The sequence below is a fragment of the Crassostrea angulata genome, chromosome 6 (genome assembly GCF_025612915.1).
Source record: "Crassostrea angulata isolate pt1a10 chromosome 6, ASM2561291v2, whole genome shotgun sequence".
NCBI lineage: Eukaryota > Metazoa > Mollusca > Bivalvia > Ostreida > Ostreidae > Magallana > Magallana angulata.
The window spans coordinates 39,685,927-39,708,589 of record NC_069116.1 but is presented as its reverse complement, the minus strand read 5'-3'; the positions used below and the strand labels follow the sequence as shown (position 1 = coordinate 39,708,589).

General features: G+C 36.0%; 2 protein-coding genes across 3 annotated transcripts; both read left to right on the top strand.

Annotated features, from left to right (window-relative positions):
• Positions 1 to 2,092: 2,092 nt before the first annotated feature.
• Positions 2,093 to 8,465, top strand: LOC128186790 (nonsense-mediated mRNA decay factor SMG9-like). The gene is made up of 13 exons (XM_052856684.1): positions 2,093 to 2,271; positions 2,408 to 2,488; positions 2,849 to 3,041; positions 3,383 to 3,471; positions 3,827 to 3,939; positions 4,717 to 4,828; positions 5,202 to 5,297; positions 5,557 to 5,642; positions 6,070 to 6,170; positions 6,366 to 6,473; positions 7,113 to 7,223; positions 7,392 to 7,524; positions 7,831 to 8,465. Exons 1-13 carry the CDS (start codon positions 2,191 to 2,193, stop codon positions 7,907 to 7,909), a joined length of 1,383 nt encoding a protein of 460 aa, XP_052712644.1. The 5' UTR covers positions 2,093 to 2,190; the 3' UTR covers positions 7,910 to 8,465.
• Positions 8,466 to 9,708: 1,243 nt separating this feature from the next.
• On the top strand, positions 9,709 to 22,553 carry LOC128186787 (cytospin-A-like). Of its 2 annotated transcripts, XM_052856680.1 has the most exons (8): positions 9,709 to 9,809; positions 12,697 to 12,775; positions 16,829 to 18,969; positions 19,563 to 20,257; positions 20,393 to 20,516; positions 20,860 to 20,976; positions 21,098 to 21,160; positions 21,440 to 22,553. In XM_052856680.1, exons 3-8 carry the CDS (start codon positions 16,882 to 16,884, stop codon positions 21,551 to 21,553), a joined length of 3,201 nt encoding a protein of 1,066 aa, XP_052712640.1. In that variant the 5' UTR covers positions 9,709 to 9,809; positions 12,697 to 12,775; positions 16,829 to 16,881; the 3' UTR covers positions 21,554 to 22,553. The 2 variants fall into 2 exon arrangements, with proteins under 2 accessions (XP_052712640.1, XP_052712639.1); XM_052856679.1 differs by lacking the exons at positions 9,709 to 9,809; positions 12,697 to 12,775 and having other exon boundaries at positions 15,361 to 18,969.
• Positions 22,554 to 22,663: the final 110 nt, after the last annotated feature.

Here is a 22,663-nt window from a genome sequence, read left to right as displayed (position 1 = left end):
AAATAAATTTATTCTTATTAATCAATAAATATTATAATTTCCTTTCAGTTTTATTACATAAAAGCGGGAAAGTGCAATCTTAGATATCTTCTTAGAATGTGAATTTGATGCACTGTTGAATATTGCAAATGCAATAAATGTACAACCATGTTTATTTTGATGTTATTTATATTAAGGAATGTATTTTCATTAGAAAGAAAAAAGTTAGCTTTTCTTGAAATCTCTTTTTGAACTAAGTACACATGTACCATCGCTCTGAGCGACCTATCGTAAGTTAACAAATGCCATTTCAAAATAGTTCTAAAAAAGAATAGTATAGATACCAATTTGTCTGCATACGTTTAAGATAATAGCACCAGTTTCTGTGGTGAACACTACTCACTAGGCTAGGGACACCCCGATCGGTGAACACTACTCACTAGACTAAGGACATCCCGATCGGTGAACACTACTCACTAGGCTAGGGACATCCCGATCGGTGAACACTACTCACTAGGCTAGGGACACCCCGATCAGTGAACACTACTCACTAAGCTAGGGACATCATGATCGGTGAACACTACTCACTAGGCTAGGGACACCCCGATCAGTGAACACTACTCACTAAGCTAGGGACATCATGATCGGTGAACACTACTCACTAGGCTAGGGACAACCCGATCGGTGAACACTACTCACTAGGGTAGGGACAACCCGATCGGTGAACACTACTCACTAGGCTAGGGACACCCCGATCGGTGAACACTACTCACTAGGCTAGGGACACCCCGATCGGTGAACACTACTCACTAGGCTAGGGACACCCCGATCGGTGAACACTACTCACTAGACTAAGGACATCCCGATCGGTGAACACTACTCACTAGGCTAGGTACATCCCGATCGGTGAACACTACTCACTAGGCTAGGGACACCCCGATCGGTGAACACTACTCACTAAGCTAGGGACATCATGATCGGTGAACACTACTCACTGGGCTAGGGACACCCCGATCGGTGAACACTACTCACTAGGGTAGGGACACCCCGATCGGTGAACACTACTCACTAGGCTAGGGACATCATGATCGGTGAACACTACTCACTAGGCTAGGGACACCCCGATCGGTGAACACTACTCACTAGGCTAGGGACACCCCGATCGGTGAACACTACTTACTAGGGTAGGGACACCCCGATCGGTGAACACTACTCACTAGGCTAGGGACACCCCGATCGGTGAACACTACTCACTAGGCTAGGGCCATCATGATCGGTGAACACTACTCACTAGGCTAGGGACACCCCGATCGGTGAACACTACTCACTAGGCTAGGGCCATCATGATCGGTGAACACTACTCACTAGGCTAGGGACACCCCGATCGGTGAACACTACTCACTAGACTAAGGACATCCCGATCGGTGAACACTACTCACTAGGCTAGGGCCATCATGATCGGTGAACACTACTCACTAGGCTAGGGACACCCCGATCGGTGAACACTACTCACTAGACTAAGGACATCCCGATCGGTGAACACTACTCACTAGGCTAGGGACATCCCGATCGGTGAACACTACTCACTAGGCTAGGGACACCCCGATCGGTGAACACGTATTCACCTGGATAGGTCAAACGGTCGAAAAACACTACTCACTGGCCCAGAAAAACCGATCGGTTAAAACTTCACACCTCGTTATAGAAACAGATCGACAATCCGGTAAAATTACGTGAACAGCCCACAGTAAACGCATCTTTTCTTACAATAGACAATTTTTAAACTATTATAAATCGTTTTATACATAATATGGATTACTTACACGAATTAATTCCGTACAGTTGTGTATTTTATCACTGCTCAAAATAAAGTTCTTGCGGATCTGGGGGAGGGGAGTTCAACTTTCTTAATTATACATAGTAAACTATGCATCGGACACCCCCCCCCCCCCCCAAAAAAAATAACAATAAAATATATACTGAATCCGCGAATGTAAGTGATTCTTATAATGTACCTGTCTTTGTAAAGGTCGTTTTAAACGATCTTAATTCATAATCAATGTTTATTCAGCAATTATGAGTGTTTTTAAATCGGGTTCGAAGTAATAAAAATTCTTAACTCGAAAGTAAAGTAAAACTAAAAGGTATACTTTTTTCAATTTTTGTAAGCTGTATCCTCAAACATAAGTGGTCTAGCAGAACTAAATTACCATGTCTGACCAAGACAGAGGAGATCGCGGGAGAAGAAGACCCAGAAGGAGGGGAGGTGGACCAAACACTGGCAACAGAAAGGTACAGGAAGTTTTTTTGTCTCTGTGTATCCACTATCCAAAATGAGCTGTCATGATTTGAACATCACAAATGACAAAGATACAAAATCTTGCAACACACAAAATATAAATGCAATACCTTGGTTTTATTTTATCAGATTGACAGGGAGACCTATGAGGCAGAATACCAATCCTCCAAGCCAACAATTATATTGGCCAAGCCTGCAGCACTAGACTCGGTTTGATTCTTCTACTTCAATTTTAAACTGTCCAAAAACACATGACAAAATGTCGGTTGTGTTCATACTCATATTCTCTAGACCCTACTGTGGAATCATTAGAATTCGTGGTGGCTCAATTTTCGTGGTATTCGTGGGTAGCCCTCCCCACGAATTTAAATCCTCAATGAAAACAATTTTAGAAAGAGTTATCTTTGTTACTCAAACAGTAACCAATGCATCCACAAAATTACATCCCTACTAATGAGCAAAAAAGTCACAATCCATGAAAATTGGCTGCCACAAATGTAAATGATTCTACAGTATTTTGAATTGACTGTTATATCATATAATTACATTGTGTGTGTTTTAAATATTTAGGGAGGAGGTGTCCTCAGTACAAGCCCCTCTTCAACTTCCTCCGCAAAACCCGACAAACCTGTTGTCATGGCAATCAGATCCAGGGATGAATCCTTCTCTTCAGGCTCTCCCAGTGTTTCAACAGGGGAGCCAACTCCATCACAAGTTTCCTCATCCTCGCACAGAACTCCTGTCGGCCTTGTACAGACAGATGGTAATATTTCATTTATCAGATACATCTTTTATTATGTTATATTTCATATGCAATAAATATACATTATTTCCACACAGAAAATTGCAAGTGCTAGCAGTTTATATATTTTTTAACATATAAATTTTTTTAAAGCACAAAACAGTATAGTAGTTGTAACTTGTTTACATTCATTTATATTGTGTTGGTTTAAGATATATTCAGTGCGAACAGTGCAAACACTTTACAACTTTTAATTTTTCCATACATTTCTATTATTGTTTGTAGAAATTTCCAAAATTTTCAACTTGCAAACATTTTGCAACATTTTCGCTCTTCCCTATATTTATATTGTTTCTGTGCAGGCTCCAACCGCCTATCTGCTCCCCCAGAAATGAACCAAGGTGTTAAGATCGTGGATGAATCTCATCAGTGGAGCGATGCAGGGATGGAAGTAAGAAAATCTATACGTGTAATGAAAGACTACAATGTGTACAGTTTGTTGACTGTTAATTCCTTATTTTATGCGATTACTTAATTTTGTGATTCCATCGTTTTGTATCAAATCATGAGAATATAAAATCGCAATCACTAATTTTTTTGTTATCATTTCCTATTTAATAGTTCTAAAGTGTCTGAAAAATAATAGCGAGGTTTAAAAATCTGTGAGGGTTGCTTCTAACAAATTTACGTGGAAATATTAATTTCACGCGTTTGATTAGGTATCTTCAGGTTTTACAGCTCCATTGCCTATAGCAATATTGTTATTTATCTGGCCATAGCTACAATGCCGCGCTGATCTGTTACAGGTGTTACTGGACCAGACCGATTTCTTTGTGGTCGGTGTTCTCGGACTACAGGGATCTGGAAAGTCAACTATTTTGTCTCTCCTTGCTGGAAATAATCCATCAGACAACATCAGGTAATTAAACTGAATTGTGTAAATACATATTAGTTGAAAATGAGAAAATATTTTAATTTACAATATATCTGTTCTTTTTTGGGGGGTATGGTTTTACCAAATAAACTGTATGGTAAATTTGAAAATTGCACTGCTAACTCCAATTTTAACAAAAGTTTTTAAAAAGACCATTCTTGCCATCTCTATTTTTTCATACTTGCCAGCTGTAGAATTTAGCTGGCTAACATGGGATATATTTTATCCCTGTCTTACAGAGCCTCATTCCAGTTCGAGTCTTTAAAACAAATGAATATGCTACTTGTGTCATGTAATATTTTGATTACGTGAAATATTATAGTTAGGCCATTCCAAGTTTTTTCTATGTTTAGCGTCCGCGGACGGATTGGTTTTGAGATGTAAAAATTTTTTTAAAAAAACACAATTGTTGTTCATAAAATTAGATCGCTTTTTCATATGTCGGGCTCAGGATCGCATTTTTAAATCCGGATCAGAAATCAAATATAACAACATTCAAAATGGAAATCATATAGTAGGTATTTGTTATTTTTGTATATTTTTGTTACAAAATGAAGAAAATACTTCAAAATATATAACAAGTTTTATTTTGTTGAACTTTTAAAGTTGTGGTTTTTTTTCTAAGGTTTGTTGTTTTTTTCCTGATAGAAAGATAGGTTTTTGAGTTTTAAGTGGACGCTAAACAAAGAAAAAACTTGCAATGGCCTTAGGTTTAAATCAATCATCAACATTTATGTTGCTCTGTAAATAATTCATCCATAGGCAGTACATATTTCCACCCCAGAGCAAAGAGAGCAAGGAGCTCTCTGAACACCAGACCACCGGGATTAACATGTATGTCACCGGGGAGAGGACCATATTTCTGGATACACAGGTTTGTTGTCTTTTAGAAGTATTACAACTATACAATGACTGTTTTTCAATTGATGAATAGGACAGTTTAGAAAATGCATGATTTGCAGATGGCAAAATCGCCTTACATACTAAATCCCAGTCAAAACATGAAAAAAGATTTGTCATTATTTACATTTTGGACACCACAACTAAATTCTTCTATATGTCTATGGAGTTACTTCAATATTTATAATGGATCAATGAAAAATGATATTCAAGCTGATTTTGAAAAATCTTTTCCCAATTTAAAAACCATTTAGTGTTACAGTTTCATAATTCGTGAAAGTAACTGGGTTAACCTTTTAAAAAGCAACAATGAATTTGTCATGATTTGTTATCTTTTTATCTTTCAGCCCATCATGAGCCCCTCTGTTCTAGACAAAATAATCCGCCAAGAGAAAAAGATTCCCCCTGAATATAGCACAGCTGAAAATTGTGTTGAGATGCAGGTAGGGACATAAGTAATATTCATGTAGCTCATAAATTTTACATGTAGGTCTCAGATTTTGGATCAATTAAAACAGGATGGAGTAAATTTGTGTTCCATTGCCTTAAGGACTGAAACATAATCACAGTGTAGTGATGCAGAGAGGGTTCTGTGTGCACTGATTGGCTCATTCACATTGAAAGAATTTTTTTGTATTTTGCTTTGAATGTCTAAGGTATTGGAGATATCAATGTTTGAGACATCTAAGTTTGTTGTTGCAGTCCTTGCACCAAGCAGCCTTCCTCATGTCAGTGTGTCACATCATTCTAGTGGTTCAAGACTGGTTCACAGATATCAACCTCATCAGGTTTGTTGTCATATATTATAGATATCATAAACAGATATTGAGGTGTATTCAGTCAGTATTAATGATTGACTCACTTAACATGATCTTGTTTGTCTATGTTTCACCATATTTGCTTGCCAAGAGTTTACAATCAGCTTCTCGTAGAGAAACCCTTGGCTAGCGAAGATGATGGTTCACATATAACATACATGTATCACTGTCTTTCAGTTGCTAAGGTTTTTCATTTCAAATATGGTAAAAGGAAATCTTAACTTTGAACAAGCATAGATTTTCACCTTTTTAACTAATGATTGTCCTATTAAAATCCAAATCCAAATAAAATCCAAACATTATATGTATTTCTTAATGTTTGTATGAGTTTTAATTGGTAGGATAAATATCCATTGACAAATTAGTAAAGGTGAAGTATATAATGATTTATCTGTAGATTTCTGCAGACAGCTGAGATGCTGAAACCTTCCACTCCTTCCTCTAGTCATGATAGTTCATCAGGATCGGAAGAGACCAATGACTATTATCCAAGAGTGGGTAGGTACTTTTTCTCAACTCCTATTGGTGTCAATTCTCTCGATACATTTAACATACGTATTAATTTCATGAAAAAAGAAATAATATTTTATGGATGATGTAAACAATGCTTCGATATTTTGAGAACTGAGGATCAGAGATATTTAAATCAGATTTTTTGAAAATGTTTATTTTCACGTGTTTTTGTTTTAACAGTTTTTGTGCAGAATAAATGCACCAGAGACCACTTCAGCAGAGAAACACACAAGGCCATGCTTTCGACTTTCTCAAAAATGTTGGATACATCTAAATTAAAGCTCAAAGGTATGAATCTAATTCACTGTATACTCCAGTATGTACATTGTGTATATAACACTTGTCTCCCTTTGTTTGATAGGCTATGTCTCTTTATTAAATTTAAGGTACTTCACTACACGGAGACTTATACTTTTTAAGACACTACGTCACAAGATGGCGATTTAAATGTTTTGTTAAACTGTTTGTATCAATCGATTCAGATGTTTATTGTCATAGCTCAGTGGTTAAAGTATCAGACTTGTGAACTGCAGGTCATGAGTTCGAATCCACCTGGGGCTTTTGTTTATGTTTCCTGAATGAAATTTTTGAAAACATCATTTTTTATCTAAAATTGTACATTTTTTCGCCTATTTGACATAATTACTTTTTATCCATCATGCTTTCTGTCATAATCAAGTAATTTTCTGCTGATTTGAGAAACTATTTCATGGTGTAGTGAGGCACCTTAAGAAAATATGTTCAACCTGTGCTATTAAAATTTATTGATTCTCTTTAAGTATGTGTACTTTATTCATTTGCATTATTAACAAACATAACTTGTCATCTTTAGTGTGCCATATATTTTGTGGGGTTGTTTTGAGATTGGTGACTTTTTTAAATATTTAAGAATATTATATGATGTACTTTCTTTTGCTTGTATTAAAGGAGAAGTATCAATGGCCAGGGGAAACTTGGTGTCAGGGTTACCAAAGCATCACCAATCAGATGTCAACTTGTATTTGTTTCCAAATATGGAAAACAAGAAAGACTCACAAGGTTTGTCATAGAGAGAGAGAGAGAGAGAGAGAGAGAGAGAGAGAGAGAGAGATGAACAAATATACACTAATAGAGAAGTAGAAACCATGTTTATTTGTGGAATAGCAATGCATGCCGTTGTTTTCTAACTTTTCATTGCTCCTTTGTTATTCATTTTGTTTCTTTCAGACACCATTCTGACCCTGCTGCCAGAGTACAGGGGATACCCCAGCGTGACTACATTAGTGAATGGCCTGAGGAAACAAGTGTACTCCATGCCCAAAGACACTCTGACCCACACAACACTCTCAGAGAAAAACTGGTAGGTACCATACATGTATGTGTGCATTGAACTTGTATTTATGATTCCAATTTTCAAAGTTTAGTAATTTTTCCAACTCTCATTTTGAAAATATTAAAAACATTTTTAAAATGTATTTCTGTGTATAACTTCACTGTTATACAAGGACTGTTATAAACTGAATAAAAAAATTTCTCATAATCCAAAAGGAATACCTTGTGATTATGTTTAAATTTGAAAAATTTAAGAACTTCACTTCTGTACGCACTCTTTAAACCTTGCTGATTATGGGTAATTACCATAGTTATTCAGTTTTCATTTTTTCAGGTTTCATTATGCAGCCAGAACCTGGGAGGCTGTAAAAAAATCACAGTTAATGGCAGAATACAACAGACTACTACACTGAGCAAAGGGAAGATTACAACGGAATTTTACATTTATGATAATCAACAGATTACGGTATATTGGTGGTATCCAACAGCCAATTACTGTCAAACAAGTTGATTGAGTGCTCGGGATAACTTTCCAATGTCCAGCAGAGTGAATTATAGAATATGACAGAATAAAGCTCTTGAGCGTATTATGCAGTTGCATCTGACTATTGATGGAAATATGGAACAACACCATGTCAATGTTGAAATACAACAAACTGCTTCACAAATCCAATACATGTACATAAAGTTACGGTATTTGATAGCATTGCCATGTGCAGTACAATAAACAATTAGCTATAAATGGTGAAAAAAACAGTAAAGTAATGATTGAGGATGGTGGACAACATGGTATTAAAGTTAGTGATGGAATGCAGCAGAGCTTGGGACTTGCGTGAAACTCAAAGATGACAATTTCGGTAAAAACTGGACCAATCCAAAAGCATCTTAGAAGAAAGAAACTTGTTGTAAAACTTGTGGATTTACTTTTGTTGTGTGATTATTGTACAATATTAAATGTGCAATATTTAATTTTTCTATTGCATACTGTACACCTCTAGAGTTGAAAGAGAAATGGTTGCACTCAAAAATCATCTTCTTGGGGTATAAAAATGAAGTATCTATTATTCAGTGGGGCTATGCTGTTGTTTTCAAAATCATCTTTATTCATATACAACAAATGACCACAAACCATGGCGAATTCCCGCTGTGATGGGGTTTTAAAAAGCAACGATAATGCAGATACCCCCATAGTTATAATGTGTAATAACTATTGAAACAAATCTTTTATCCTTATTTTTTAAAATATCCAATCATGGTCAAATATCTACTGACAAAGCACAATTAAAACTTAACCAATTTAAATAAACTGTCCAAATATGAATACCCCATTATTTAAACATTTTAAAAACTACATTCTTTTAAACTTAGCAGTCTTCAGTTTATATATACAGTGATAACATATATTTAGATATCTAAATATATATATATATATATTATACAGATTGTTACATGGTGTCCTTTTTTTTCATACTTTTGAAGTTAAATACTGTGGATGAATTATTTTGTGATTACCTGCTGGTTAATGAAAAATATATTTACATCCATCGGCATTTAATTTCGTCATATTGTTATCTTTTTGTATTCATCAATACTTGGGTTAAACATTCGTCATTGATTTAATTTCGTTGATTTTTACTCCCAATGAAAATAACAGAATTAAATCCTCAACAAATATTTCTGCTTCTACAGTATATAACCTTACATTCAGCAATTAACCTTAGCTGGTTAGGCTATTAGCCAATAAAAGTAGTAGTGCAAAAAATACATAACCTGCATTAGCATGAATTAATGAGATTTGAAGAAACATACATTAATTAATAAATAATTCTTGGTGCATTTAACATGTTTAAACAGACTCTGGTTTAAACTACTAATTAAGCAATACATGTAATGATCAGGGCATTGCAGGAAAAAATTAAAACACGTGCAGAGAGCAGCTATGCATTAGTTTTTTTCCTTTTTGGTAATATGTTACGTCCACTTCCTTCATATCACAATGAACTTCCAAAGTAGGCATTTTGCTTTTTATTACACCATTATTCCAATAATAGTTTTATAGGCAGTCAATGAGTTATGTTAGCATGGAGTCCTAGCGTTTTATATTTTCATTGCATGAGAATACTAAATCTCAAACTTTTCCTCAGCATACTTTGATTATGAATAATTGGCTAATATTTTCGTTTCGTCAAAATTTTAATCTTATCAATGAAAATTCTCTTGCGCATCGTGTTTGCGTTTGTACCGGAAGTTAATTTAAATTGTCGACTGTATTCCCAAAGCGAACCGATGTCAGTGTTTTGCATGCTTTGCATGGTAAGAATGTTTTATTGCATACTGTGGTATGAAAAAATGTAGAGAAATTGCTAAAATGCAATGCATATGAAAAAAATGTTGGACTGAGACGACTAAATTATTTGCAAAACCACGGACTCGTGTTTTCAGTATCTCGTAAATGACTCTGGCCACTTACCACATCATATTCTTCAATTCCCATAGTGTTTCTAATTTGGATTGATTTCTTGTTAACTTTAGTGATTTATCTGCGACATTCTGTCACTTGTCGATTGCTGAATCCCTTATAATGATTGTCCTATTTTCGTTATTGTGTACTGGGTAACCTATAGATTAGATGAGAGGCGGATCAATCAAATATCATTATCTTTATCCAGTGTATTTTCTGATAGCCTTGGTTAACAATTATTGTAATTTGTTAATATGTTTTACGGTGCTACCGTTCTGGCGAGCGCAGCAAGAATTACACATACTGTACCTTGCATCATTGTCAACTTATAGTTTTATTTAGGTATCAACGAACGTCAAAGAATTTTTGAGAGAGTATTGCTCTACAACAAGTATGCTAAATGTACTAATTTTAATGGTTATGATATAAACAGCCAAACCCCCTACCCAGAGAGAGAGAGAGAGAGAGCCCGGTACCTGTTTGTAGGTGTGTAATTTCCCACTTTTATTTAATGGTATGACTATATGCAATATCTACATAATTTTCTTACCTGTTTATTTTTTCATTTTATTCCTTTTTATTAAGTTCAAAATGTCCTATTGTTTATTTCCTCCCTACTCATATACTTACCTGCCTACTGCACGGTACATGCATGCACAATTACTTTAAAAATGGATCGACATGACAGTAAAGTATGGCCCTTGCTAGTTTATATATATATAAAATCTCTATATTAAAAAAAGATTAAAAACAAATCATATGTCAATGAGGCAGGTATCGCAGACTATACTGAAATAGCCAGTACACTCATTACAGATGTTTGATCCACCTCTAAATTTTTCGCGGGAAATATAGCGCGAGTGCACTGTGACGTCATCCATGACTTTGTTCGTCTTTGATTACGTTTCTCGACTCAATACGAAGGTATGGAAGCATGTAACAAATCTTTTGAGTCTCGCCAAAGCATATGCGGTACTCAAAACGTGTCTTCAAACTTTAAGTCACCGTAAATTACGAGTTAAAAGTCGGCCATTTTTGGCATAGCACCACGGGTGTAAACATTAGAGAGCATTATGGGACGTAGACAAAAAATTTTGTTTGATGAACTGTAGGTTTAGCTCGTTCTTTTTCCCGCGCACACTGGTTCTTAGAGCTCGCTATCAAATCATATTGAAAATGTCACGAGTTTTTGTTTGAAAGTGGAATAATTTTTTTTTTTACTAAGCTCATTTGATTCAGGTTAGAGTCTATATTTATCATCATGATCATGTTCCTGCATCATGTAGAATTATTATTATAAATATTTTTAAATGGTGATTATGTAGGAGTGTTAAATCTCTTTGCATTTTGACAAGGATAATTCGCAATTGCAATCTGACTGAAGTCTGTTTATTTTATTGTCTGTCATTCAGTCACTGGCTGGCAGAAATTGGCAACATTTCCTAACTCTATGGCTGAGTCTTAGCCTAAGTAATCACTATACAAGTGTATATTTCACTTGAAGCCAGCATAATTTTCAGTGCGTTATGATTGTCATTTAGACACTAAGACAATTACATCATTTGGAAAGTACCTGTTGTAATTTGTCATATTCAAATAAATGTAGCTTTGTTTCCCAATAGCTGATAGATCATTGAGTAGTAGAATATGAGTATCCACTTTAGATCACTTCAGATAATCCTAAAACTTTGCGGAAAACGGCAAAAAGGTCGTGGTGTTCATCAAGAAAATTCAAATTGAAAGTTTTCCTCACGAAATGACGAAGTAGTTGCTTTAAACATTTCACAGAAAATGTTAGGTTCATTATGTTTTTGCTACTATAACTTTTTGTAAAAGTGTGATCTATCACAGATACACCTCATAAAAATGTTGTGTATCAAGGGAAAAACGACTTGCTGACATCAAAGGAAAAGCTCACAAACAATGATACAATGAGTTGATACAGCCTTCTAAATATAGAACAACAACAACAAAAATGAAACAGATCAATCATCTTGATGATACTAATGCACTTTTCATTCTTAAATTCTTTCATTCAATAAAATCAGCATCATTGATAATTAAGCAAATAGAGAAAAAAATATTATTGAGTTGTAGAATTTAGACTTCAAAGCAATATTTTGATTATGGTAGATTTCATAAATTTTCAATTCCTTGTATTATTGCTGCAATGCGTCCTTCTATTCCTTGACCTTAATTAATTAAGCTGAAAACATGAAGAGGAAGTGTTTGAAGATTCTATTTTAGAATGGATCAACAGATTTTGGAGCTTGTACCATTTGGGTTTGCATGTTTAAATCTTGCAGTGCCGATTTTTATAGATCAAGTGGAAATTCAGTGTCTGTAAACCGAGAAGTCAAGGTACAAGCAAGTGTACATTGTAATTTGATTAAAAACCGCTTCCCAGTGTTACATTGTGAATTTCAGAAAAGGGAAAAAATTGACCCTTCTCTTCATGATGGTAGCTCTAGGGATAAAACAAGGAGAATCCACTTTGATTTCCTCTGTGTATCAGTATTTTGAGTAAGATTAGAAAATGATGTAATTTGGCTGATTTTACCGACCCTAATGCCTTGTTAGTCTTGTCTTTCATTTGCTAAATCTGGGCCGTAACAGGTGCGAGTTAATTTAAAGGTTGAAAAATATGAATGGAGCTGCCTGTTTGAAAGAATTTCATTCAAGTCTGTCAAATTGACTTTTCCTGTGTATTACTAACTAGTGTATTCCTGTATTTTGCAGATGAGAAGATAACAAGGGAGACAAAAAGATTGAAATCCACGAGCAAGGGGAAATTGACACCCGTGTATATTGCCATCATGTAAGTGTGTATAGTGACTTCAGTACAGACATCTACACATGTTATCTAATCTAGGTGTAATATTGCCTCAGGGTTCCTAGGTTGCAAGTTAATAATTGATCAGAAAAAGGGCCCAGGCTAGGGATAGATTTGATGTTATGTCATTCTTTGACAATTTATTCTGTTCAGGAGAGCAGTTTCCTATCCTATCTACTCGTTTTCTGGCAATCTTTTTTTTTTCTATCCTATATTGCAAAAAGAGATTGATTTTTTTTTCTTTCCAAGTTGACAGTGAGATAGAATGATATCGGATGCAGGTGATGTAATTTTCTGTTTACTTTTTGGGGTTTCAATCTCTTTTATTTGTTTGGTAGCAGGCATGGTGGACTAATGAAAGGGAAGGGAATTTAAAGGGGGGTCTAAAATTACAATTAAATATTAATCAATCAGTTTTTAATTAGTTTCCTCTCCATGGGAATAATGGATTTTTTATTTGTGTGCTCATGTCTTCATTTGTAAAATTGTTACATTATCATGCTTGTTAGAGCACCTGATTCAAAAGGTTTGCAGAAAAATCAATTTTGATTGCGCAAAATTAAATAGCATCCTCAATTTAATGGCTATGCCACTTCTTCCTTGTAATTTAGTTAATTAGGAAGATAGTGAAAATTTTCATCTTTGATTTCTGGTTTGTCTGAAAAAAGATATAATAATGTTTGAAATCAGTAAAATTGTTCAATATTACTGGTAGATATACACTTTAATTTCCTTAAACATTGTGTAGAAATTTGTTTAAGGATGACGTTTACTCAGAATGAAAAAAAAAAAAATTGTTTTAAATACAAAAAGAATTTATGAAATGAATTATTATTGACATAACAATCAATTCTTTTTTACTAAATTATGGAATTAGGCTAAGACAAAGTTTGTATTTAAAACAAATTTTACTCATGAAATTGAACTTTTTAACAATCCAGATTCGAGAACTCAGACCCTGAGTAAACAACGTCCTTAATTAATATCCACACATTTTTTGAACGTATTTATTACGGATGTTGGTACTTGACTTCCCACAATTGTTCCTTGAAAAATACTGTCTTTTTTAGTAAAAATTGAGACAATCTGAATGTAAAGGATTTGACACGCTTTGAATTTCAGGGGTTGGTAAGGTTGTTCCAGATGGTCTGAGTTGAAGTAGGAGGCAATTTACAAGATAAACTTATTTGTAACATTTGTTGAGAATATTTTGTAGATAATATTTCCTCAGTATGCGTTAGGATGTTGATAAGGCATCTTATTTTTTTTTCTCTTTTTTTTTTGTGTGTGCTAGGAACTGTAACTCAACAGTTCTGCAGTTACGTCCATATATACAGAGGTTGGCGGGGGGGGGGGGGGGGGGGGGGACTAAACAAGTAAATCTTATTTTCTGTATAGCACTGGTAATTTGTTAGTAGCTTTTAATACACCTGACCATTTCATCTAGGTCACTGTGGCCTATTTAGACATATTCCTTTGATGTATATACATATTTCCAGTTTGACAGATTTTCAATCACTGGTCCTGCTCAGGTTTCAATGAAGTCATTGAGGTGGTGACTGGAGGCCCATGTCACAATCATACACCGATTATTTGCCTGGACTTTAAAATTAGGTACAATTTCTCATAACAATTCAAGTTTGCTTTGAGAATTTAAACTTAGAAGGACTTGATCATCATGTTAAAATGAGTAACTCAGTCAATGTTTTGTCAGTAGATTTATTGTATTTACATTTCTAGAAAAGGGCTTTTATATGCTGCATTAGTCCCTTTTTTCCCCCTGACTCATTTTTGATTTATGGACAGTGATTTCTGTTAATCCTACGTATGTAATATTGGGCAAACAAATTTTCCTCCAAGGTGATCTCTGAAAACATTTAAGCAAAATTGGAATTCACAGTTTTTAGTAGAGCTCGTAAAGGAAACGGCCTTAATAAATACAGGCTACCACGGTCTCGACGAAAACGTACATATATAATCGTGATAATACCTCTCTTAATGTGGGTGTTCAGATGTAGCTATTATTGTCAAAACTAAGTGATGAATGGGCACTTATACTCTTACTTAGTGAGACAAGGCCCTGACTGGAACTTTCTATTTAGAATAGTTTGAATCACTCATGGTCAAGAACCTCTGTCATTAATTCAACAGAAGGTCAGTCATTTTGTTGCTTTAAAAAAAAAATTGATCTTTACTATTCTGCCACTCAATGCGGTGCACTCAAAATAATTCATTATCGTAATTGTTTTAAGAAGGCAGTCGGTTTATGGATTGATACTGGAGCGTTGACGTCTAGTATAAATGATAGTCAGAAGGAGATATGCTGGGAATCTTGTGGGATGTGGTAGTGTTAGCTGTGTGTTAGTACGACAGTTTTATGTGCATGGTACCAGTAAGCTGTGTTGAAATTGAGGAATTGTTTTGTAAGACTTTTAAATGTATTTTAAGATGACAACCCATTGACTTAAGTGGCTGCATTTATCAAGATATATATATTTTAAATACAAGTATGTCACAATATATTTCCTGATAGGTATTTTAAGTTTTATAGAGAGAGAGAGAGAGAGAGGAGAGAGAGATATCCACAGTCCTGTTCAACATGTTCAAGGAGAAATAAAATTTAAAAAATATACCCACTTAATTCTAGATGTCAAATGCCTGTGTAAACATATGATATTTCTGATAGGTTGACAAGAAATAGTTTGTGGGGTGCTTATTTGAAAATATTATGACAGGTCTGTGTAATTTATAACACTTGTTTCCTAGCAGGATAGCATTGCAGGGTTTAAAAATTAGATGCTAAGTAAATATGGTAAGTCAGATGAATTTACTTGTTGCGTTCACAAAATGTCTTTATGAAAGCTCAGTTTTGAGAGGTCCATTTCATTTTTTATTGACATGCATGCAAATCCAGTAATCCGAAGCTTATGTAAATGGAGAGAAAGATTTTCTTTTTCCGAGGCGCAGACATTTTTCTTTCTTAACTTTAACTTGAAAAACACAAGTGTCTTTTCCAACACATAAATGAGGTTATCATGGGCTTTATGAAGAGCTGCTTTGTGTGTGTAAATACTTCCTATTCATTTAATGTATGGACTATGACACAGGGAAAATAATTGTTAGTCGTGGGCAAAAAGAGGAAAGTTTAGCATGAAATTTGAAAGGATTAAAGATTAAATATTTCAAGTACATGTACATGCTGAGGAACAGGTAGAAATGAAATTTTTTTTTATGAAACTAGTTAGCTAGAAACAGGAAATAAAAACTGTGAATTACACAGGTCAGCTGTATAGCAACTTCAAGTTAGTAGACATTAAAAATCTTGCTCATTCACAGTTGCTGTTTTTTATCAATATTTTTTTTTTTTAAAGATAAAATGCTTCTGATGTTTGAGATAAAATATGAAGTTGATTTTCTGAAATATATAAATAAAAATATACAAATCTGCCAGGTCGAGTGCAGTAATTAGGATTATAACCATATATTTGCTAGCCGAGTTTATTATGGCTCTCTTGTTCAGGGAAGTTTTTATCGTGTTTAACAATGATACACACTCTGTACGATTGACCTTTCACAGTCATGAGGTCTGTTGATAGTAGTGGATCCGCTAGTTAGTTTCTGTTTACGTGCACTCAATTGGAGTGCGGATATTTAAGTTTTTGCGGCATCTTGAGTCAGTCAGTCTCTATACATGTAGTGTAACGGTGTTCACGTAACGATACGTCATGCAACCCACTCGGGGGTTTTCTTTAAGTGGACAGTGTACTCTTTAAGAACGAGGGTACTATGTGAAGCGCATGCCAGAAATTTTGAGAATTGCTGTCAGTAGTGATGCATCTTGCGTTTTCTAAATTTATGAAGTGTTTTCGTGAGCGGCGATAATCCGCTCTTGTGCCAGCGCACTTTTATATGTGTTTGTGTGTATATATATCTGGGATGTTTACTAGAGGGACTGATGTAGTTGATCGAGCCTCATCATGATGGACGGTCAGTGTCGTCAGGTTGTGATTTATAACTGTCAACATTTTGTGTCTGTAGGGAGTACCCAGGATGACAGCAGCAGCCAGGGATACGTGTTCTACCATGAGAAGATGAAGAGACAGGAGCGGACTTCCACCCCGGTCAAGGCCGTCACAGCCTTCCACATGAAGGAGTCCAAGTCGGAAAACTCGGGACTCGGTTCCCACCACAAGGGGGCACTGGTGCCAAAGCCAGCGGCCTCACCCCTTGGGAAGACGTATCTGAGCAAGAGTCATGAAAATCTCTCTAGTCACCAGAAAAAAAAGCTAGCTACACTCATTGATCACCGTCCAAAGTCGAGTCTAGGAATCACGAAAGGAGGGTCGAGTAATAAAGAGAACTTGGTTGTGAAGGACAAGGATGGGGTGTTTCTGAAACCAAAGCCAGTGAAATCTGGGGGTATGTCAGTCATTCGCAAAGCTTCCAGTACGCAACAGTTGGACAAGACCGGTTCTAGTACACCAAGGAGTGCGAGTGCTAAAAGTTCCGCAATGAAACGTGCACATAGTTCTCACAATGTGAGCAAGGACAAGTCGTCTAGAAAAAGGACTTCTGCTCCAGCAGATGTAATGGCTTACAATGCTGAGCTTTTGGCAAATTTTGAAAAAGACAAGAAAGAAAAGGAATCTCGCATATCCGAACTTATACAAGTTGCTGAAAATAGGAAAGCAGAAATAGAGAAATATCGCTATGAGACCAAACGTCTAAAGGAACAGATACCAACACATGATATCAAGGATGAACTGGAATTCCTAAGGAAAGAAAATACTCTACTTAGAGAACAGTTACAGGAATTAGGATATCCTGTGGAACAAATTACTGACTCTGAAAAGTTATCCATTATCCAAGAGAAGAATGCAAGGAAAAACATGGACTCAAGTGATTGTAGTATACCCAAGAGTAAAAGCTGTGATAGCTTGGACACAGATGATGCCCGGGGGGTTCGGTCCATCAGTTGTAAGGGCGAGCCCACAGACAGGCCCGCATCTACAGCGGCCTCCGAGCCTATTCTGTCTCTGGCAGACCATGAATTCTCTTTGGAGAGTAGTCAGTGGGAGAAGGGAAGCAACAAAAGTAGCGATGCTTTAAGTGAGATTTCGGTGGCGTGTCTGACCGAACGCATATTGCAGATGGAGGAGACCCATTACAGCACAAATGAGGAACTTCAGGCAACATTACAGGAGCTTGGTGACCTCCAGCAAAGTGTGAATGAACTGAACACAGAGAATGAGAAGCTTTTGGACCAAAAGTATGTGTTGCTGGAATCGTTGTGTACTCAAACGGAAAAGCTGGAACACTGTAGGACGCAGATCGAACAGTTAAAATGCCTGTTGATCAGTGGGAACTTTCCAGAACGCTCGGAAAGGGAGCAGCAGTTGATGGAGCTGTTGAAAGGTGCTCAGGATGAAAGAGAAGAATTTTTGTGTAAGCAGACAGAGCTAGTGAACACACTAAATGCCAGGGAGAATGAGTGCAGGGAACTGGCAGAGTTGTATGATACCACCAGGGATAAACTGCAACTGCTGGAAGACAAGCTACATTCTCTGAAGTGTGAAAAAGAAAACTGTGAGGGGACCATATTTGATCAGAAAAAAGTCATTGACAATGAAAAAATTGAAATGGATCACTTGAAAACCCTGTTAGAAAATGAAAAATCCAAAGTTCAGGAATTGGAGCAGTATTGCAAAGTGGCGGATAGCCATTCAGAATTGGAGGAACTCCTTCGCAACACAAGGCAAGAGAAAGACAAACTGGAGATAAAGCTCGCCGACATGAAAGAGAGTCTGCAACATGCTCAGTGCGAACTTGGAAGAGTAAAAGAAACCCTGAACATCAAGGAAGACGAACTGAAGGTCAGCAAGAACAACGCCAAGGCTGAAGTGCAGGACCTACAGTACCAGCTAGAGAAACTCAAGAAGGGCAAGACGGACAGCACCTCAGAACTCAGCAACCTGCGGGAGCACATTGAGCAGCTTAAGCGTGATTGCAACAAGCACCTGGAGGAAAAGAACGAGTTTGTGACACAGCTGAGCGAAGCTCAGGAGAAGACACTGTTCCTTCAGCAGGAGAACGCAACCTTGGAGTCAGAGGTCACGGAACTGAGGAGTAGACACAGCCAGGAGTCTGAGGAGTGGAAACAGTTCCAAAAGGACCTACAGGTATGAGGAAAACACATTGTCAAAATAATTTTTTTTACTATTTTAATAACTGGTATTTATACAAAAAAAGAAAAGAGAAATTTCATGAACTTGTATATTATGGATGTACCAGTAGTTGTTTAATGTATACTTGTATGACAAATAACCAATTCAAGGTGTGGACTCTGGCCTATTGCCAAATACATGTATGTTAGTTGATATGATATATTATGTTCAATATGATAAATGCTTGTAGTTCATAACTTAAGGAAATTTCATTTTCCCAAAATGTTATCGTGGATGAAAGTCATGAGTAACTTAACATTCCAATGCATACAAGTTTACATGCAATTATAAATTACATTTTCACATGTGGTACTTGGTTGTATATTAAAACAAATGTGTATCATGACTATCGTATAGGTTTTGAACAATATTTGCACATTTTTAAGGAAAGCTGGTTTTAAAAAAATAGGTTGGGGAATTTTTTCAAAGTAATTGAATTACACAACATTTATTATTTTTGAGATAAACAAATGTATAACTTTTTTAGAACTTTCTGTTTCAATATAATATCAATGTTTTTTCTAAAACTGAAAACTATTTTTCATTAGGTGGCTGTTCTGGTGGCAAATAACTTCAGAGCCGAAACACAGGAGGACATGGAAAAGGTTCAGCAAGAAAACACCAACTACAGAGAAAAATGTCGCATCCTCACTGATGAGAACAAAAAATTGATGGAAGAAGTGGACAGACTCAAACTCCAGAGAAGTACAGAGGGAACCCCAAAATCCATCCTATCCTCCGCTGAACTCAAGGGCAAGATGTTCAATTCTGTTGGAAGGGAACTATCCCATTTAAGAGACAAACGTTCTGACCCCAAATCACAAAGCCAGTCTGTGAAATCCCTTATACGCTCCATAGAGGAACAAGTCAAGAGCGGCTGTTCATCTATTCATTCCAGTACCTGTAATTCCAGGAGAAACTCGGACTGTTCCATGGATGAAGCAGTGCCGGGAATACCCTGTCTCCATAACATTGTGAAATCCCCTAGTTCTCCCATCTCCGAAAATCCATCCGTTTTCTCTTCTGTGGCGTCTCCGGACGTGGCTTTGAGGTCAGTCCTGAAGAAACAGGCAGAAAAGCCTTCGCCCTTACGGCACTCTGTGGGGTCCTTGACCTTTGACCCACCCAGATCACCATTGGATTCATCGCCCAAGTCGGCCCCTCCAGTGGTGAAAAACGATTCATCTCCTTCACTTTCCTCCATCTTGTCCAGGACTCCACAGAGAAGAAGCAGTGGTGTAAGGTATGTGCAGAGATATTTATGTTGATATCATACATAATTAATTTTAATACATGTATCATTATTGATTGAAATATTGTTATAATGACCTGAAAGACAGCTTTTTGTGAAGAGGCACTATCTTTGTCTGTTTTGTAGTCTTGAACCTGAAAGGAAAGATTCTGGAACGAAGGATCCTTTGGCTGCCTTGGCGAAACAAATGGGTGGATCCAAACGTAATGCTCTGTTAAAGTGGTGTCAACAGAAAACTGTCAAATACAGCGTAAGTATTACAAGTATTATAGATGAGTAACACTTGTAGTGTATTGAAATTTAGTAGGAAATATTTGGAGTCAGATTTTTTTCAAATTTATTTTTCGTTTACTATTTGTGTGTTAACAATGATATACAATTTATGCAAAAAAAAAATGATCATGATGACAATCAACTCTTTGTAAAAGCAAGAGAGAGTGGTATATGAGAGGAGACTTTGTATTGTGCATACCATTCGGAAGCTTTGGTGTGTCTAGGAAAGGAATGTTGAAATGATCATGAAGATTAAAGAATAGGGGATCTGGATTGATTCACATACATGTGTAACCCCAGATTTGATTGTGTTTTGACAGAATGTTGACATCACCAACTTCAGTAGCAGCTGGAATGATGGGCTGGCATTCTGTGCATTGCTACACAGCTACGTGCCAGAGAAGATTCCATTCACTGAACTGGATACAGAGGACAAGGTAGGATGTCATTATATTAATAACAGCTAAAGTAGTAGTATACAAGTAGTTCATATCATAAAATACACTGAAACTCTGTGCTGTGTTCTTTGTGTTGACAAAATTATGTTTTTACTTCCAGAGAAGGAACTTCACCCTAGCTTTTGAGGCTGCTGAGAATGTTGGCATCTCCTCATCCATACTGGTATGGAAGTTTGGTGGAAAATCTCTCTCTCTTTCTCTCTCTCTCTCTCTCTCTCTCTCTCTCTCATAAGCTCTTTCATAATTAATTTTGCTAATTTTGATGCATAAAGTAAAATGAATAAAAATTTCTTCCTCTCATTTTTCTCACAATTTATTATTCAAAGATTGTTTACAATCTTTTGTTGATTTTTCATGACATATGCCTTATGCATGAAAAGATTCAATTTTAAACAATGTTATCTTATAATCATATTTTGAGTTTCTGTTTATTTTCTTCCAGAATATAGGAGATATGGTTGCCATGGAGCGTCCCGACTGGCAAGCTGTGATGGCATATGTGACGTCCATTTACAAACATTTTGAGCACGATGCAAAATCCCCAGAGCGCTCATAGTCACAACCATACGCAACACTGAATCTAACCAGCACTGAGTGTTAATAATATACACAAGACTCATTATTTATTTATAAATTCAATATTTTCTACAATATTGAGGTGAGCAACCATTACTGGTTTGGGTATTTTTTATCCGATATGTATGGTTTAGATATTCCAAGTTTTATATGTTAAAGATTTTTTTAAAGGCTTTTTTTATGGGACGACAGCTATAATATTTTTTCTTCTCTTTCTTAACTCATTCCACATAACTGTTTTTCCTCTGTCTTTTAATACAGTGATTGCTCTTGAGATTGTATACTTTGCATAATAATATTTCTTGTTGTCTTGGGACCAACCCTTGTTTGATTTCAGTGATTGTTAACATGTATTATTTTTTTTCTCTCCATCAAACTGTCTCGAAATATCTGTGAGATTTAATTGAATTAAGTACATTCATTTTCTTACATGTGTGTTAAAAGTAGGAATTTATTGTCCTCTTGTGAGCTATTGACTTTTTTCTCTCTCCATTTTTCTTGAATATTAAGGCAAGACATCAAGTATTCATCCTGGTTTCCAGTGATTTTTAAATTAAAAAAATTCTTTGTTTATACACTCCTTTGAAGTAATAAACAAAAACAAAAATATCTTCCAAACTAAGTGTAACAGCCCTGTGAATTTTACATTGTCTTCCATTATTTAGAATTTAATTTTTTACTTGTACATGCATATGGTTTTAAAGAGAACAGATATCTTTTAGGAGTGTGATTAGTTCTCTAGATTTGTGGTTTACAATAGATTTATTTGGAGATGGTTTTGCAACAGTCCAATTGCTGTAAACATGGTTATTTTCGCCCCGTGTTATTTTTGCCCTTCTGCACTTGCAAGCAGTTTCACCACATCTTGAATTCACCAAGACACAGTTGTCTTTAAAGAAATTATTTGAGACGTTGGAATTCACCCAGTCTTAAATTCGCCCACTGACAACGAGGGCGAAAGGGGTGAAAATAAAACGGGGGCAAAAATTTCCTTGTATACAGTGTTTGTTACCCTGATGCCTATTGCAATGATACTCTTTTGTAAATGTGCTCGTTCTATTCCATCCATTGTTAATCATGTGCCACAGTT

What these genes read in the sequence shown, in the direction of transcription:
- LOC128186790 (XM_052856684.1), top strand. Translation starts at nt 2,191, where the DNA reads ATGTCTGACCAAGACAGAGGAGATCGCGGGAGAAGAAGACCCAGAAGG. An exon ending in CAAACACTGGCAACAGAAAG is followed by an intron (nt 2,272 to 2,407) that starts GTACAGGAAGTT and finishes TTATTTTATCAG; the next exon opens with ATTGACAGGGAGACCTATGA. An exon ending in AAACAAGAAAGACTCACAAG is followed by an intron (nt 7,224 to 7,391) that starts GTTTGTCATAGA and finishes TGTTTCTTTCAG; the next exon opens with ACACCATTCTGACCCTGCTG.
- LOC128186787 (XM_052856679.1), top strand. Translation starts at nt 16,768, where the DNA reads ATGATGGACGGTCAGTGTCGTCAGGTTGTGATTTATAACTGTCAACAT. An exon ending in AGAAGAAGCAGTGGTGTAAG is followed by an intron (nt 20,258 to 20,392) that starts GTATGTGCAGAG and finishes TCTGTTTTGTAG; the next exon opens with TCTTGAACCTGAAAGGAAAG. An exon ending in AACTGGATACAGAGGACAAG is followed by an intron (nt 20,977 to 21,097) that starts GTAGGATGTCAT and finishes TTTTACTTCCAG; the next exon opens with AGAAGGAACTTCACCCTAGC.